This window comes from Daldinia loculata (genome assembly GCF_022478755.1).
Source record: "Daldinia loculata strain CBS 113971 unplaced genomic scaffold F4817scaffold_61, whole genome shotgun sequence".
Lineage (NCBI taxonomy): Eukaryota > Fungi > Ascomycota > Sordariomycetes > Xylariales > Hypoxylaceae > Daldinia > Daldinia loculata.
This window is the reverse complement of record NW_026054915.1, coordinates 748-18,531: the sequence shown is the minus strand read 5'-3', so window position 1 is coordinate 18,531 and position 17,784 is coordinate 748. Positions and strand designations below refer to the sequence as shown.

Sequence of the window (17,784 nt, the reverse complement as noted above, 5' to 3'; positions counted from 1 at the left end):
GAAGAATAGAAAAGGGGGGAACCCAGGAATTAATTCAAATATCCCTTTCATCTCCTCTCGAACGGTCTTGCGATATTGTTCAGCTAGAGTAAACTCATTCTACAATGTACGATTGCACATACGTATGCTGTTGATATAGCTGTTGATATATGCGTAGAGTACGTCATGATCAAGAACAAATCAACATCGTCGAATGTGTCGCGCTCTGATTCGCAATAGTGAAATGCAGTATGAAGCATGGTTCGTATTGGTAGGTGCTTATTTTTCTAGATGTTTTAAGTCACATCTTGGCTTTGTTTTAAATGCACCTAGATTTGATCTAGCAGTTTGTAATTACGTGGATGTAAAAATGTAAAAAACTTAAGGTTTGATAATGGAACATTGAATGTCCATTTACCGTATTCCGTATTCCGTAGTTAGCGTGCCACAGTATTTAGCACAGTGTATATCATAAAATTGTACTGTGGGTGATACTTAGTTCTCTAATATGACTACAATTCTCATTGCTAGTTACATAATCTGTAAAGCAGTAGCAAATGGGCAGTGTGATCATTGTTACCATTCTTCACATAACTCAATCAAAAGACTTTACCAGAGTACTAGCTTTTAATATTGAGATACCAAGAAATCAGATAAACGTTGGTTGAGCCCATGGTAGTTCGTATAAGTACCTAGAACTCTAGAGCTGTTGGCGTGTGATATATAGCCCGAAACCTGCCGTATATATCCATCAGAGATTAGTGGTAATTCTTATGGCAACGGTTCTCTTCAACCCTCGGAAACTAAATTCCCATGCCTGCATAATAACAGCTGCAAGCCAGTATCCTCCCTGTAGCGGTACAATGCGGCTGATTTCCAACCATCCCAATCTACGCCGTCATCTACTTTTGCAGCATCTCGAAGCCCTTGAAAGAGGCCGAGAAATCCATCCTAGTCCGTGAGATCGTATCCGCAACGAAAAGAAAACCTGTGCTATAACCGACCGTTCCGGACAACCCTTCCAGATCCGGACGACTCTTTTCCCCTAAGATGCGTGCAAAGGTAATTTCATTGCTGCCCAGATTATTCGTACCTCGATAGAATTCAGCAACCGGCAAGAGGCCAATGGGGGAGTTAAAAGCATGGGTTGGCGGGGCGGTATGAGCCCACTCCCAATCAATGATACCAGTGATATGAAAGTCTTCATCCACCATGATATGATCTCCCTTATCGTCTGCGTGTTTCAAATAGTATCTTTGATCATCCTGTACCAACTTCGATAACGCAATAGGGACCAAGTCGAGGAGAAATCGGTGTATTAGGTAGGCATCCACTGCTTGCTGCGAGTAGATCTCTTCGCGAAGAATCAGATCCAATATGAGTCGAATTTCAGACTTGTGATACTCTTCCAGAGACGAGAATGGACCCATTGTGCGCATTTCGGATTGCACAAAGTCGGTCAGTGATTCCCGAGCAAATGCACTGACATGAATGTCGTTCAGGCAATGAAGGGAGCCAAGACGATCGAAGGGGTATTTGCTAAGTTCGACGAATACGTCCGCGAGCTGTTCCATCATTCTTCTCTGTTCTTGTGTTGCAAGAGACCATCTCAATGACTTCCCATGCAGCTTTTCCATTAGAATATAACCAACTACAACAGAATTATCCTCATTATCCAGTGCAAAATAAAACAGTTTCGGAGCAGGTACACCAGTCCGCTCGAGGAACTTGAAGGTTGCGACTTCGCTCTGGACGATATAATTTTGCAGCACCGCCGGAGACGATGTGGCGTTGAATCTACGCACACGGGCGATCCATCTGATTCCGTCGTCAAAACAGACTTCAATATGATAATTCATACCACCCATCACCGAGCTTCGCGTTACTCTGTCGTACTGAAGCGGAGGACCTGAACAGGGTATTCCCCCACGCAAGGGACTAGCTCGAGCCGCCAGAGCAGGAGTGTTGATCTTCAAGAGCTAGACTAACCTCCCATTTGGGACATTCATGAACGCCATACTGAAGGTGTTGGGAGCATAGATGGCGGTTGCACAGTATACAATTACCGAGATTGCGGACGGCCGGTTTTCCGCAACCAGCAAAATCGCAGGTCCACATAGGAGGTAGGCATTGTATTCAAAGTTTCCGCCTAAGAACACGGCCAAGTAAAGCTCTTACCACTGTAGCACATTCGTGATACGTAATTAAACGAGCGACTCGTTAGAACACCAGAGCCTCGGATTTGTTGGCTAACAAGCTACGTGTGGTATCCCTTAGACCCAAGCAAGGGACATTTTCTGACTCCGTAAAACTAAGCCTCATTACCAGTTGATAAACTAGTGGGTGTTAGGGTATCGTGTAGCACAGAATGAGAGGTGGGGGCCTAGCTGCTAGTATAGGGGTGTCTTGATGACTGTATTGACCCATGCCCCCCCGAGAATAACCTCGAGAATAGGGAGGCGTAGGTTCCGTGTAACAGATGGAAAAATTAAAGATCGGCATATTCAATTTCAAGAAGGAAATTAAATATATATATTCATAGTTCCGCGCTTATTCGGGCAGGTGTTATAGTTTCCCTCTCAAAAATGACACCATTGATATATTCAAAAGCTGACTTATTCAGTACTACCTCTATTTTTACCGTATACCTTATAGTATTTGCGGGAGGATAGTATCGATTGCCAGTACCAATAATATCTAATTCATGAACTGCTTAGTGACAAAATTACAATCCAGTATAATTGCCCAAGATAGATTAGCCCATGCTATAACTCTAATATTTATTAGACAACTACTATAACAAGCAAGTCTACGCCAGGTCAGCCGTTCATTCAACTTATGTCTAGAAATAGATAGGCACGCTAGGTATGTATCTATCTCAAGATAGTGCTAGTGCTATCTAATATAAAACTATGGTACTTAAAGGTTATGGCGTACAAAAAGACCTTATACATTCTACTCGATAGATATCGCCAAGGTCAAGTTGAAAATGGGAGAATGGGAACCAACTATGGATTGTCGATGTGGCTGAGATAGTGGCACATATATGAGACCTTTTGGCGGTGCGAAGAATGAAAATTCTTTACTTGTGTCACGATGTGGAACTAAATAGCATGGAAACAACTTCATGTTGTTGTTCTGCGAGGAACTCTAATCTAACCACGGGAGCCTGTGGCTATACGTACTGAACACATCCTTTGCCCTAGACACCTTAGCCCAACCAACATTATGGTGAATCAAAACGGTGGAATCGGAATTATCGATTGGGAATTGGCTGGATATGTCCCGTGGGAATGGGTTAGAAGGAAGTTTGGCGTATCATGGGGATTGGATTTTGAATGGCCCAAAGATCCCGAAGATCCATCTTTGCGAACGTGGAGGGAACGAGTTGAACAGAAGCTTGGTGAAGCAGGAATCCCAGAAGTAATACAGGCTTGGAAAACGTCATTTAAAACGCGATGGGCTTTATCGAAGACGGCAAAATGATGAACAACCTTAGGCAGCTACCTCCTAGATAACATTGTTTCTAAGGGGATAAGGGGATGCTGTGGGGATAAGGGACGAAGTACTGGTACTGCTATTATAGGTAACTACCTTAGCTAAGTACATAATTCAATCAACCCTCGTGCAGGAATGATATCTTTCAAGCCTGGAAGGAGGCAACAGCAACAACTTGTTCAGAGGTATATAGTGCCTGCCTACCTTGGTACTATCCATAACAACTTATACCTCGAGGCAGAAAGTGCACTGCGGTTTATCTGCACTAGACCTCTAGAAATTCTTCATGTTCCAATGACTGCTGCCTATCTTAAACCTCTTATCCTCTTGATCACCGTCTAACTGTTCAACACCTTTCCTCATATCCTAATTTCTGCAACTTCAAAAAGTTCCTCTAGCAACCTAGACACGCAGATACCTTATTTCCGGTGCAAAATCTCAATGACGACGCCGGCGATGCCGCCTCGGCCTGCAGCTACGGCTGATCCTCCTTCGGTCGAGGAAACCAACGGTCCTACAGGGGCGGAAGGTGCGCGATATAGTCGTAAACGGAAGGTATGTAAACCTGCCAGTAGTAGCAGGAAGCCGCACACTAATATTAAGGCTTTATTAGAGAGATGAACCAGAATCGCCAAAACTACGAGGACATTTTCTCGAAGTCGACGAAAACGATATTGTCAGATCTGTCCTTGTCGATCCTGACCATGTGTCGGGAGAAATTGAGATACCAATCGATGAGGCCGTCAAAGTTTCTCCGCGTAAGACTAGTCACAATCCAATTCAATGGCGATCGCATAGCGAAGTCGCCATCGAGGTTCGAGAGTTTAAGCAAGCACTGGCTCTTCACGATTTGGTGGACGAGGACAACGTTCACCTCATGGTTGTTACTCGAGATCACGTTATTATCCAAGGTCAAGTTGACCAGGTAATAGAAATGTATCACACCGTAGGGCAGTCATTGGGCTTCAGTAAGGAGCCGATATGTTGCTGCCTGCAGCAAGTATCAGGACAACGAAATCTTTTACGCCGACAGGAGCACAGAAAGGGGGGATTGGTCAATATCCATTACGAGTATATACCGATGGACTGGAAGAAAGCGAACCAATTGATGAGCAAGGAATTTCCTTTGATTGATTATTATGAGTCGCTGGTGGTTTTGGAGGTTCGACTGGCAGACGAATCACCACAAGGAAAGTTGAAACCTGGGCGCCGACTAGTACCTGTCCCGACTACCTTGACACCTGCATTTATGAGGGAGGCTTAGGTATTCTTGCTTCGTTTGCTCTATAGAACAGATTATTAACGAATAAATACCTGTTAGCTGATTCGTATTACACCCCTATATTCTAATAGGATTTCCATGAACGGTTCTATCGTCAATCAAATTACGCGGGCACTTCTCTAGCTTAAACTTTAATAGTCAAACTAAAAATACCATCCTAAACTGCAGCTGCAGCTACTTGATGCCGTTATATATTGGTCATAAAAAATTGATGATAATAACTGAAAGTCATATGTCGACCCTGGAGTTCATTAGAGAAATGGGAGTAAAGAACTAACACTTAGAAGCACATTTCTTTTTATGAGGTCGACGAGGGATCTACATCTCGATCTAGATCGCAAAATAGGAAAACTTGACTCATACGGCCGTCGAGTCTCTGATGTCTTTTATGCAAGAGAATCACAGGCTAATCCAATGACGATCGCGTAACGACTTGGTAGACTGGAATAGTGTCCATCTTATCTTGTTTGATACACCTACTAGAGTACCTGATATAGACTCGATGGCACTATTTGAACAAGGACAACCTCTAGTCGTCTATTTCGAGATGTCTAATGTGAATTCCCCTCGGTTGTACCCCCTGTTGGATAACTGCCGCCTGCTCTCTCAGCCCACTCACAGCTACGTTACAGCTCTCGAGATCTCCCACTTCTCCTTACAACAGCTCCATTTTTAGGGAGTGAGAAGTCTTTGGCGGAGAGCCGCATCCACGTGGGTATGCACTTCATTCCTCTCTACACTAGACGGACCTGCTCTTTGGGAATTGTCCTTGGGAGACGACGCAGGGTCTCGTTGAAATGTGGATTTGAACTGCGTCCTGAACCCATTATAATATTCTCCTGTGGTTAAGCCTAATTGCTCAACCAACCTCCTCGGCGGCGAGGCATTTTCCTTACTGGTCGCGATAGAGTCGGTGACCGCATTACGAACATTCGTGATATCCAATCCTCCGGGGAGGCTTGTTGTCATTCGCCGGATCGTTCTCCACTGACAGATCACCGTATCCACGTCTTCCCAGAAACAACAATCCACGTCCAATCGGCATCGAGGAGACCAATCAAATTCCCAATTCACGGGTTCCACTCAGCACGAGCCGCCGCCGTAGGGCTTCAGAAGCCTCATAATCTTCGCGGGGATCTATCTCCAATGAGGCTATGGCGGTTCCCCTCTTGTGTCAGGAACGGTTATGTTCGTTACCTACATAGATTTGGGTGGCCCCTCTTGATCTGAGGACCTGCTGGACTTTGACCCGCCGCGCTGCCGGGGCGCCGGTCGCATTGTTTTAGGGAAAGGTGGAACCTTCACGACATACGCAGGTCCACGTCGACGGTATATCCGTCTGTCGGGTACAGTTAACAAATTTTCGACGGCGCAATTTGACCTGTCGCGCCTTTCTCCCCCCTCTCGTCGTACGACGCAGACTTAAACCATGCCGTCATTAAGGTTATTTGGGCTTTAGGCGAGTAAAGCGTTGTCAAAGCTTTTCAGGAACCATCATGTTACTGGTAGTCCGTCGGTAATGGGAGGCCTTAAAACGTGCAATGATTTCACGGCCTAAAGGTCTGCGGGTGACATGCTATGTAGGTATGTAGTCGGGATCTGACTGTCGACCTACATACACGGTATCCACCGTCGCACTTTATGACGGACCCGATCTTCGGCGGCAATCTTTTTGAGACTTGTCCGTTCCCCCGGGAAATCGGCATCTTAAAAGTCAATTAGATGCCATTATCCTATGTGAGGCTTTGAATAGAGAGACGACTGGGAGTATATTCTCTATCTGAGATTCAGAATGATTAGGTTAATTACCCCTCGTCTCGAGCTGCCTCGCCTCTTTGACCCATCTTATTGACCCCTAAAGACTTCCGTGCTCAAATGGTTCGTAGTCAAGACGCAATGGTTATTTTAGGTACGTATCATGGAAACTAAAGATGTAGTACCTTATTCCATACCGGAATATGCAGATACGTCAACTTGAGAGATTATTGAGCGACTTACATAAGGTATCCGATACTTAGGTGTGGCGCTAATCTTGACATGAAGTCAACGACTTGAGAGTACATTATGTAGGTACTTATATAAGAAACAGTAATAATAAGAATTGATACTTGTCAAGGTAGTTTAATGTATGAGATACGAGACTACACCTGTCTATCGCGTCATTGGTGTTGATCACGGGTACATACATGCCCTGACTCTTTGTTGTCATTTGATGATACTTGGTGTAAGTCAGACCATAGATTATCGCACCTGAAAGTTGTCAAGTTCTATAATAAAACATGAGGCTGACATGATCGGGCGACGGGATGGCTTTCTGTAAGGGGTGCTTACGTTTGATATAGGTAAGTAAATTTAATATACGAGGGGGGTTGTATGACAGTTTCTATTATCAGAGGTCGTGTAATCAGTTCGTTCAATGTTCTTAGTGTATGTACTACAAGGTATGCAAGGAGAAGCCCAGATCGCTTACTGCCCGTTCAACCAGCCGTTCTTATGTACATAGTACATAGTAGAAGGTTGGGTACACTACATAAAGTGGGTACCTATGTACCTAGATAAGCACCGCGAACCCCACTACGATAACAGAAGTCCGGGAAGACCCGTAATCTACCGGTATTGAGGTATTGAGGTACACGATTGCACCCTACGGACGGGGTCAAGTGCCTATGCGAATGTCTACGTGATGCGAACAAAAAAGTCATAGCAGCGGCTCACCAAAGAGCTAGAATGAGGTAATTAATTCGGTTTAGCTAGCATTGGCCTAGTTATGACCGTTTCTCCGATCATTTCTTCGCTATCGAGTGGCTTGGGTACCCGAGATACATTTATTAAATCGGTCTAGCATCTAGCTCCCAACCTATGGCATCATATTTGCCTAACTAACCGCTAGTTAGCGTATCTTGTGTGTTGTTCACCTCTAAGATTGGGTGATCCAATTGGTGGTACTACATACATTAGGTACCTATGTACATGCAGTTGGGGTGGCTGACTGGCTGATTGCCTGATTGCATGGGGGGTAGTAGCAGACCGGTGGGTTCTTGTATGTTTTTTTTTGTTTGTACTATGGTTTCTGGTTTCTGGTTTCTGGTTTCTGGTTTCTGGTTTCTATGCGCTCTCCTTTGCGCTTCTGCTTCTACATTCGACGTTGAGGTAAAGTTGTACCCCGATTGCAACAACCACCAAAACGTCCCACGCGACCTGTGATCATCGACTGGTCCCTTAAACATTCTTACGGCCGCCAATCGGACAGGTCACACACCTGCATCCCGCCCTGATTTCTCATGTTTTCCCATGATTTTCTATCCTGAATCCCTTTTCCAGTCGACACCGCCACACCCATTCTCTATAGATTGCAGGACCGCACCTTTTCTACGTGTAGCCTCTCCTCACCCATGTTTCTAGCCCCTCAGCTATTCGTGGTCTGGTTGTTTTGACCCATCCTTCAATCCTGAAACTAAACCTACGTAGCGCAGTGTATTCGAGCCGCCGCCCAAGCCGCTCTCTATAATTGACACAACAACCCTATTCTAATACGGGAGCTAGTTACCGGCATTGTGTATTATTTAAGATCGAGCTGGGATCCTCCCCAGTAGAACGTTTTTCGTCATACATCGTGAATATCCACTATCAACCTCAGCCTTGAATTACCTCCTCTTCCAAGATGGCCTTCCAGCAACCTACACGCCAGGCCACTCAGCGGGTCTTTCGTCCTTCACCTGAAGATGAAGAGTCGTCACAATTACCTCCGTCAGCCTCTCAAGCTGTCCAAGATTCTCAGACCTGGGTTCTCTTCTCGCCCCCCACCGATGCCGGCACCTCGACGTCCTACTTAACTTCAACCCATAAGACTAATAGCACACCGGGTCGTTCGCGGCTGAGTGAAGTTGGAAGCCTTGGTACAGTTGCGCCATCGGGTCCCAGTGCTGGGCAGCAGCAATCTTCAAGCTTTGTTGATGCGGCGGATGAAGACGACGATACCGAGCTAGACAGCTTGGACAGCCATCTTGCCGAATTTCGCTCCGCTCCTAACTTCTACGACTCACCGCATGCTCATCCTTATGCAACACCTGTTGTCCCAGGTCATAATGGTCTCGGTATGTTTCGGTTGGATCAGGGTGCCGACATGCAGGAGCGACTTTACGCATTCGAACAGTACAATCCTCACCGCGCGACGAGACTCGGAAATTTAGACTTAAATCACATCGAACCCGAAAATGAGACGACCCGTGAAATGGATAAGATGAAGTGGATAGAAGCATGGCGTCTAGAACAAAGCCGTTGCCTTCTAGAGGAGATCCAGAAAGAAACGCGCAAGAGGCGGCGATCCGTTGCCAGTGTGTCGGTACCCAACCACATAGAAGAAAAGGACGACGATGCAGTAACAATGAGCGGTCTGGACGATTCGTCAAGTGGAGCAGTAGATCAGAGCCAAGAATGGCATGATCACGACGGAAGTGAGCAAGGGGCAGATGACGAGAGCATCTGGGGACGCATCACTCGAAAAGTTGTCCGCGACATTTTGGGAATTGACGACAAGATACTCTCAATCTTATTCGGTGAAGAATTACCGGATGAAGAAGACCTTCCCTCAACGCCAAAGCTATCATCGATACCCACATCTCAACAACCAGACATTAGCATGGAAGATGCGACAGATTCCGGATGGCAGCTCAAAATGTTGGAGCGGGTCGCTAAAGAGCTCGGTTCACTCATTCATCGGCTCTCCGACCATCCTGGAGCCTTCTCGACTTTCAGTCGAGTACAGCAAATGCCTATTCCGTATGCAGGGCTACCCCCCATACCGGAGGGTATAAACGACACCACAACCAGCGCAAGGACAGAAGAGCCGTCCGTGGCCGTCCCCGAGTTCCAGCCAACATTAGCTACACGAGCGCAACCTATCAACGCACCCCAAGTTACACAACCGACGAAGTCAGGTCAAGCTAATACGCAATCACAATCGCAATTAGACAGTTCTGCGCTAGCATTTACACAGGAAGAATGGGAACAAGAGCTAGATGTAAGGCTCGTATTCCGTTATCTCCGGTCACGCTTCACATCACGATCTAGCAACAGCGGTGTGATCTCTAGCAATTCTGGCATCGCGTCTTCGAGCGCCCAAGACGCAGCCGCCAAGGTTGCGCGGGTGCGTCAACACCACCCGTTGATGTCGGGGCGGCGCACTGTAGAAAGGCGCAAGTCTAAGACAACAGTGCCTTCAAGTCCCTTGTTCAAACATGCGTCGAGCTGCGCTAGTCAAAGCACGCGGAGATCTGTTAGGAAAAGTAGCGCCTCATCATCTCGGCATTATTGGGACATCGGCGGTTCTGTCGGCACCGGCTCGATGATCGCAACGACAGGGCCTATGGGAAGTTGGGGCGAGGTCTAAACGTGACGAGAAAATTTTGAATATATCGGTACCAGTCCGAACGAGCTACGCTGTGACGGGTTATGTATATTATTGGGTTTACGGGGCTTGGGGCTTGGGGCTTGGGTTCGGTTGCATGGCATTTTTTACGAGGCGATTTAAAGTCGGTCTAACTCACGTTGCATCTCACATTGCATATCTCATATATATAAGATACCACTACCACTACCTACTACTACCATATTTATACCATTTGTACCTATCTTAAAAGAAATGAAAAAGGCCGATGCTGCGCGGGCAGGTCAACGTTATACCTTCCATTGGCCAATCAAGGATTTAAATTGATTTATTTTGGTGACGTTAATAGCTTCAAATGTTTAAGCTAGCTTAGGTAGCTTATCCTTGTCCTGGCCGTTCAGAACGCCCGATGCATATCGACAGCTATTAGTGACTCCGAAGATACATCTACGCGCTTGGACGTCGACATGTCTGTCTTCCGGGACGGGGGGTAGCTTGCTCGCGGGGCGGACGTCAAGTAAGGCGTCTGGCTTGGAGCTCAAGCTTGCATGAAAAATTGTTACCCATTTGACCGGTCCTATTTTTGGCTGGGTTTTCGATGAGGCGGTCGATAATGAAAGGAACAAGTAAGATGTAACTTTCTGTGATAGATCTCAAAATTTTATATGTGTTTTTGGTGGTGGCTTCAGAGTAGGAACTCTTATGGGTACATTTCAGTTGTTCTGGTACGGACGTATGTCTTAACAGGGATCTCTAAATGTTCCCCATCCAATAAGCGTGTTTCCGCTTCACCTAACACGCGACGGTCGCGCCTGGCTCGGCGATTCTTATTCGCTCCTTTCTCTTTTTGGGAAACGCGTAAAGTGGGCATTTGCGACTGGAAGTGGGAACTGTGGTATAGCAAATGATCTTATGGGAAAGTATTCAGTACGTACCTAATCTATGTATGGATCCCCAAACTCCTCCATTCCTCCAAGCTGCCGCCTGGGCTATTGGAAATTATTTGGTTTCTCCCACTTCACCTAAATATTTTTGTGCCGTCTACAACGGGGATTCTTCAGACACCCTTGCAGCTACGAACTGCGTCGAGTCATAGCCTTTGCTTGTTTCACTGCATCTTACCTACATATCAAGTTGCATACATTGCTGGATCCTATTCTCCACAGCTATCACAACCCGCATTTACGCCTCGACTCCATTTGCGTAGTGCTATCACCCATATCCTTTCCCCCCACCATCAACTTCGGACCAATCCTATCTAGACGCCTCACTCTGAATTCCATAATCATCTCCCTTCCTCAAGCTCGTCTTTCGCATTGCTCTTCGGCAGTACGCGCGCCTTCGCTTGTTGCCTCTTGTACATAAATTACGACTTCTCCTCGATCATCGCAGCCTGTTATCCCCCTTTCCTCCTTTTTCCTACGGTTAGTATTTACCCAAGGAGTCTGGATTGGTAACCCAACGATAGCTTCCCGAGCTCACACTAACATCAGGAGCAGTGCCATGTACTAGATATTTCGGATCGCGACCCAGCCGCGTCCGGTAGGGTCGCCTAGGCTTCCGACACCTCCCATTGCTATCGAGAATAAATACCGAACCATCCCCCCTCATCAATTCCTCTGTCGCTTCATCTTCTTTCTCCCCCTTCGATGCCCTGGACCGAGGAGCGCTCAACCCAATGGCAGGATCCATCCCCGACCTCTCATTACCAAACAGCCCTTTCTTTAATATCTACAGCGATGCGCATATAATCGCCAATTCGCCAGCTCTTCCCGGTGGACCATGCAATTTCGTGGACTTAACTCGCGGTGCCCAGGGACCTAAGTGTGGATGCCGTCGCTTCTGGAGTCGCGGTGCTTTCTCGCCCAGGACAAGCAGAGGGAGCTCAGTAGGAATCTCGCCAGTATATGCTCCTGGATACCCCAATGGAAATACCGGATCCGATGAATCTGCTTGGTGCATGTGTTCTCATCATGCCTGTTTTCATGATGATATTCGCAATAGCCAACCTCCTGTCGCACCCATAGCTAATACTGATGTCGCGGACAATGGCCAGGAAAATGAGCGGCCTAGGACCAGTAGGGAGCCCCTCACACCAGTAGTACCGGATCTTTCTTTCAAGATGCCGGCGCCAGCAGATCCAAGTATAGATTTTTATACGTTCAATGAGTTCCCTTTTTCAAACCCCGCGGAGCAGGAGATTGCGCCGCAGAATCAGGTTGCGGTGCCCTTACCGCCACCTTCTATCCCGGATACGTTAAGTTGGACCAACCTAATTCAATCTGAGCCAGATGAAGGAAGCCAACTCCCCCCAATCCCAAGCCAGTGCCTGATCTCTTCGCAGCCGAGCTCTACGACATCGTCTGCCAGAGTGGGATATCTGCGGCCGTTTGCCGGGAAAGGACTAGGGACACTAAGTGGTGTCAGATCCAAGTTATGCGAGCCTCCTCTAGAACAGGAGGACGAAACCCACCCACAGGAGGAGAATACTGTTGAGCCCAACATGGATCAATCCTTGGATGATGGACAAACGGTCGCAAATACCCCGAGGTCTTGTAGGCATGAGGATATAGTTGAGAGGCAGAGCTTATCTCCTCCTGGACTCGATCGACAGGCAATCAGGCAACTGTCCGACGCTGTTCAAGGGCACGAACAGCGGTTAGACCGGCTCGAGAATCCATCGGTCTCGGCTGTTGGCCATGACGGCTGTGATGAGAAGCATGATCAGAGTGACCTAAGGATAACTGAACTTGAGTCGCGCGTGGAAGAAGTCGAGAAGTTAATTAACGATGGCACGCAGGTTTCTGATCATCGCACCCGGCACCTAAATGTTAACGAGTCCATGACCAGTGTAGCGTCCGTTTCCACCGTCGGAAGCGAGTACGTGGCGAGCCGTGCGGAGCTTTACAGTCAACTTCAAGCCCTGAAGTGCCAGTTAAGTCAACTACAAGGCCTTTCGTCCTTCCCATCCTACACTCGCCCATGGGAGATTGAAGTTATCTTTTTGCCTTTCCCTTTGAAGAGTGTATGGATGGAATTCCACGACTACGCGAGCCAACGCCCTTCAGGCGGCAGTGTTGAACCTGATCAGTGGACACAGCTGCCTAATAGTTCCTCCGTTTTGGAGTCTGCTGAATTTAACGATTGGGTTGGGCCCGAGCTTGAGTCGGAGTGGCTGCTAGCTCGGGCCTGTGCGCCCAACCGTGTTATTGAACAACGGCTTAAGAGTCGGGGTCTTGTTAAGAACGTGACTATTCGCGGCTCGGATGCTCGAAGCGTTCATCAAGCTATTTGTGATGCATTCGGAACTTTGTTCCGTACCTTCTCCCGTATGCAAGCAAATGTTCATCATGGTTCGACTCAACACTACCGCGTGACCAAGTTTCTGGGTCTCCAGTCGCCATGGGTACCTTTGCGCAAAATACATAAGGATTCAAGACTGCGGTTCCTATCGCCGGCTGAGATGGTCACACCGGTGACATGGGACGTTTCATTTCTACACTCAAGCGTAGTCATGAAGGCAACCGGCACCCAACGTCTTTTTATTACTCATCCCGAGGCGTACCTTCAGGATCAAGATGCGTACGATAATGGGTGGAATTGGCAGCGGCTGCGAGAATTAAGCCGCGTTTACGCGAATTCTCAAAGTGCCTGTCAAGAAATTCCCGAGGCAGATGCAATGGAAGATTGTTGGGCGTGGAATGACAATCTCGACGAGCATCCCGCAAGCACCAATACATCTCAGCCTATTAGTCTCCGACAGACAGCACAGCGCAATTGGCACAGGATGTCTATGTCGCCGGCCCCGGGTCTTCTCATGGGAACTGCCCGGCCGTCCCCTTCTCTTGGGACTAATCGCTCGGCTTCCCGCTTTAAATCTCCGGCAATGCTCAGAGAACGCAAAGGCTCTAGACCACCTCATGTTCGCACAAACTCTATGCCACCAACAGCACAAATTCTTGAGTCGCCTACCCAAGCGAAACGGCGAGTGACATCATATGTTCACCAATACGAGCGCCGCCCGTCACCGCAAGTTGTCCGATTGATTTCTGCAACGGGACATATCGCAGCCGTCGCAAAACGTCGAAGTACTCGATCTCCATCGGTCCGACCGCGGAACACGCCACGTTGGAGTACGGCATCGCCCAGCCCGGTGCCCGAAGTGTTTGTTGCTCGTAATTCGACACCATTCTATGCTACGCCGCATAGCAACGCTCCTGGCTTCGAAGGACGGGCTGGTCGTAGCGTAGGCATTGTCGACGACGGTGGTGATACGGGAGAGAGCGGTAGCGGGACCGAACATCACGATGGCGAAGAATATATGGACGAGGACGATGATGACGACTCAGCCGATGATAGCCCTATGGTCGACTTTTCACACCAGAGAGAGTCCGAGGAGTCCTGGCAGGATGGGCAATTGCATGGTGGTCCGGAAGACGAAGTGTGGCGAGGTATAGAAGACGCAGAAAACCACGATCCCGAGCTTGGCATTGATATCCACGAGGATGATGACGCTATGAGCGACGACAATATGAGTCAGGGTTCTAGCGTCCCAAGCGAGTATCCCAGCAATCAGCCGGCGTTGATGGATGCCGAAGAGGAATTTCGGGTTTATGAAGATGGCAACCCAGCTGGGAAGCGAAGCCTTTGATTTATGCCCAAGTCTTAGACTGTTATTGCTGCATTTAGATTTCATACTTCTCGGTTAGGGCGTATCGTGCATGATACACAATGCGAGGGATTTATGTTAACGAAGATGGCGGCATTGGAGCATGGCGTTTGGGGTAGGTATAACATATTGGGCTACATACTATTGCTACTTAGCGGATCCTCTGGCGGATGTTGTCTTGTTTATAGGGCGAGCGATATGTTGTCATCTGGCCCTCGAGCCTTGGTTATCTTTCCCCTCTCAAAGATGTCTACTTTTGGATATGTTGTTGGTTTCCCGGGCGCTCTCGTGCTGGGCTATGTTAGGATAGGAGATAGGATAGGAGATAGGATAGGATAGGATAGGATAGGTGAGAGGAGGCGTTGGGTATTTAGTAATGGCAAAAATCATCTCTTTGTTCGTGTATTTGGTTGCCTGAAATCACCTCTTGCTCCCTTAACCATGAGCGAAGAAAAGCAAAATGATCGTGCAGATTATGCCCAAGGTTTTACACCTTATTTTATATTTATTTATATTTATACCTTAGGATATTATATCAAACGCGAGTAAAATTTACTATTTGAGATATGTGCCTCGTTACCGTATGCGAATTCTTCTTGCCTTACACGACAGTGCTTTTTATCTTTGTTATATATTTTGGTTTTGGTTTTATGTGCACCTTGCGCAATTGACAATGTTATTATATTATACATTAATTACAAGAAAACAAACTTTCCTTAGGTTACTTCACTACCTCCTGACTGACTCATTTAACAGTTATTTTATCTGAAATTCCTCTGCAGGAAATTGGAAACGTTTAGCCAGCTCTTTCATATCTGATACCTTATAGCAGTCAAATACCATAATGCCAACACGTACCCATAAATCTTCGTCTATTTCCTTCCTGAGGATTAGTAGGAAGGCACTAAAACACCCTTCATCTTGATCTTCATCAATATCCATTGTAAGATTTCCCAGCACGACACAACGCCACCGGCCCCTTTTCTTTTCAGCTCTTTCGCTAGCTCGGCTTCGGAATCTACTCCCTCTGATAAGCGCACCTGATCTACATGGTAATTGTGTATTTTCCCTTCTCCCGATCCCCAGGGTCCTCGGAAGTCGATCTTGTCGGGAGAGGAGATATCGCCCAAGTTTTGATGCATAGAATCGGATAGTGAAACATGTCTCCTAGATCGCCGGATTCCGCTACAGCGCTTATCGTGGATATACTACCATGTCGGTCCTGCCTGTAGATAAAAGTGACGCTCTGGTATCACGGACTTCATAAACCCTTCACTATAGGGTGTGTCTACACCATTAGGTCTGCGACCTCTCCACTCCACCTGGCTAGCCCACCCAGCCCACGTCCAGGACGGGGGCACGGAAGTAGGAGTCATATGGCTAGGGAACGTGGACTTTCGTCTAGGCTTCACCGAGTCATCCCAACAGTTCTGGACGTGGCTCCAACAGAGTCCTGTAGCGAAGATGTCGCACGCCAACATGGAGCCGCCCTGAAGGTCATAATTATACTTCTCGTTAAGATCCCAGGGGATGTCCCAGACGTGCTTAAGGCAGGCGTCGGTCCGACGCAGGTGGTTTAGGACGCCAGCCAGAGCGAGGAGGGAGTCACTATCATACTGCAACTCACGCGCCGTGAACGCTTCCACAATATTATTAGTATAGTACATAAGAAATAGATGATGTTCTGCATTAAAAGTACTCCATATATCATCCCAAAATTGTTCATTTCTCCTTGTCTCGGTAACAGTTGGAAAACATTTGATCAGAATCAAGTGACTTATTTTCAAACGGAAATACCCAAATTCTGATGTCATTGAATTTTCAATTGCCCTGAGCTCATAATCCCCCCCCGGTCGGTTGCAAAGGTCCCCATTTCCCGCAAATCGGGGGATCTAGAGCGTGACAGGATAGTACATACGACACAGTCTGTGGATTTAGGTTGGCCCACTGGTCCTCTTCGGGGAATAAAATATTTCATCATAAAACATCCATTGACGGCTACTAGTTTACTTTTGAAAAACGGCGTAAGGTCTAACTGAAGACATTCATCGCAAAGTTGCTGTTTAGGGGCCATTTCGGTTCGTGGCACTCTCGATATTGTCGTTACGTGGTTGGAATGTTCAACAAGGATGAATACTTTTGGCATGCTTTAAATTCATATAGGAGACATAAAATACCTGTATTAGAACTATGATATTTAAGTACCTGTCAATAGCATATTCCACAACGTGTAGTAAACGAGTATGTAACGAGATGCTTCGTAATAACTATTACACCCAGATAGGGCATAAAGTACCTACCTAGGTACCTAAGGTAGGTATATATTCAAACAAGAAAGGACAAAGACGAAAAGGTTTACACGTAGATGGAGGCTTAACTAGCGATGAGCGTGAATCCATTTTCTACCCAACCCCGCACCACGACTACCTAACTTTGCGAACATATATTACACAGACTCCGGCCGCAGCCAGCCGACCTCTCCGTCGGCCTATCATGGCAAAGGATGATATATTCTTTTCCTATCGCTCGAATCTATAGGATTATACCACGTGCCCCGACTCCTTGATAAGAAATTGTAAAAAAAGAGCAACATGTGCTGTGCTGTAAAGTGTCTCTCAAATTCTCATAAGTTCGTAATTCCAGGTTCAGTCTCCTGAGGACTAAATGACAACGGCCTTCAAATTAGAACTCGGGTACCATAGGTGCCTCGCCACCGTATTCTTCTGCATTAGGTATCTACCTAGGTACCTGTTATCACGGTGCTCGTAAGCAGAATTTTATAGACCAATAAAACCTTTCACGCCGAACCATATCGTGCCAACAGGTGAAACAGTCGACCTTCTCCCGCGCAGGCCGCTAAATCACATTCCCTTCTTTAGTCCCACAGCCGAGCAAACAAGATAACGAACGGCTCGGCTGTCACCATAAAGATACCGTATCACGTTGCGGAAAACCTAACCTGTAACGAAC

The 17,784-nt window shown here is 47.1% G+C and overlaps 6 protein-coding genes across 6 annotated transcripts; 3 read left to right on the top strand and 3 right to left on the bottom strand.

Annotated features, from left to right (window-relative positions):
- Positions 1–677: 677 nt before the first annotated feature.
- On the bottom strand, positions 678–2,097 carry F4817DRAFT_368172 (phosphotransferase enzyme family-domain-containing protein; the record flags this gene model as incomplete). Its single annotated transcript, XM_049307215.1, has 3 exons — positions 678–930; positions 984–1,921; positions 1,965–2,097. 3 exons carry the CDS (start codon positions 2,095–2,097, stop codon positions 769–771), a joined length of 1,233 nt encoding a protein of 410 aa, XP_049155451.1. The 3' UTR covers positions 678–768.
- A 1,821-nt stretch (positions 2,098–3,918) lies between these two features.
- F4817DRAFT_368170 (uncharacterized protein) lies at positions 3,919–4,741 on the top strand (the record flags this gene model as incomplete). Its single annotated transcript, XM_049307214.1, has 2 exons — positions 3,919–4,032; positions 4,091–4,741. The coding sequence occupies 2 exons, from the start codon at positions 3,919–3,921 to the stop codon at positions 4,739–4,741; spliced, it is 765 nt and encodes a 254-aa protein (XP_049155450.1).
- Positions 4,742–7,846: 3,105 nt separating this feature from the next.
- Positions 7,847–10,583, top strand: F4817DRAFT_348731 (uncharacterized protein). The gene has a single exon (XM_049304734.1). It carries the CDS (start codon positions 8,421–8,423, stop codon positions 10,146–10,148), a length of 1,728 nt encoding a protein of 575 aa, XP_049155449.1. The 5' UTR covers positions 7,847–8,420; the 3' UTR covers positions 10,149–10,583.
- A 510-nt stretch (positions 10,584–11,093) lies between these two features.
- Positions 11,094–15,355, top strand: F4817DRAFT_348730 (uncharacterized protein). The gene is made up of 2 exons (XM_049304733.1): positions 11,094–11,569; positions 11,645–15,355. The coding sequence occupies exon 2, from the start codon at positions 11,824–11,826 to the stop codon at positions 14,794–14,796; it is 2,973 nt and encodes a 990-aa protein (XP_049155448.1). The 5' UTR covers positions 11,094–11,569; positions 11,645–11,823; the 3' UTR covers positions 14,797–15,355.
- Positions 15,356–15,680: 325 nt separating this feature from the next.
- Positions 15,681–16,492, bottom strand: F4817DRAFT_348728 (uncharacterized protein). The gene has a single exon (XM_049304732.1). The coding sequence runs from the start codon at positions 16,479–16,481 to the stop codon at positions 16,023–16,025; it is 459 nt and encodes a 152-aa protein (XP_049155447.1). The 5' UTR covers positions 16,482–16,492; the 3' UTR covers positions 15,681–16,022.
- Positions 16,493–16,495: 3 nt separating this feature from the next.
- F4817DRAFT_348727 (uncharacterized protein) lies at positions 16,496–17,185 on the bottom strand. The gene has a single exon (XM_049304731.1). The coding sequence runs from the start codon at positions 16,958–16,960 to the stop codon at positions 16,625–16,627; it is 336 nt and encodes a 111-aa protein (XP_049155446.1). The 5' UTR covers positions 16,961–17,185; the 3' UTR covers positions 16,496–16,624.
- Between the last annotated feature and the right edge of the window lie 599 nt (positions 17,186–17,784).

What these genes read in the sequence shown, in the direction of transcription:
- F4817DRAFT_348731 (XM_049304734.1), top strand. Translation starts at nt 8,421, where the DNA reads ATGGCCTTCCAGCAACCTACACGCCAGGCCACTCAGCGGGTCTTTCGT.
- F4817DRAFT_348730 (XM_049304733.1), top strand. Translation starts at nt 11,824, where the DNA reads ATGGCAGGATCCATCCCCGACCTCTCATTACCAAACAGCCCTTTCTTT.
- F4817DRAFT_348728 (XM_049304732.1), bottom strand. Translation starts at nt 16,481, where the DNA reads ATGTACTATACTAATAATATTGTGGAAGCGTTCACGGCGCGTGAGTTG.
- F4817DRAFT_348727 (XM_049304731.1), bottom strand. Translation starts at nt 16,960, where the DNA reads ATGCCAAAAGTATTCATCCTTGTTGAACATTCCAACCACGTAACGACA.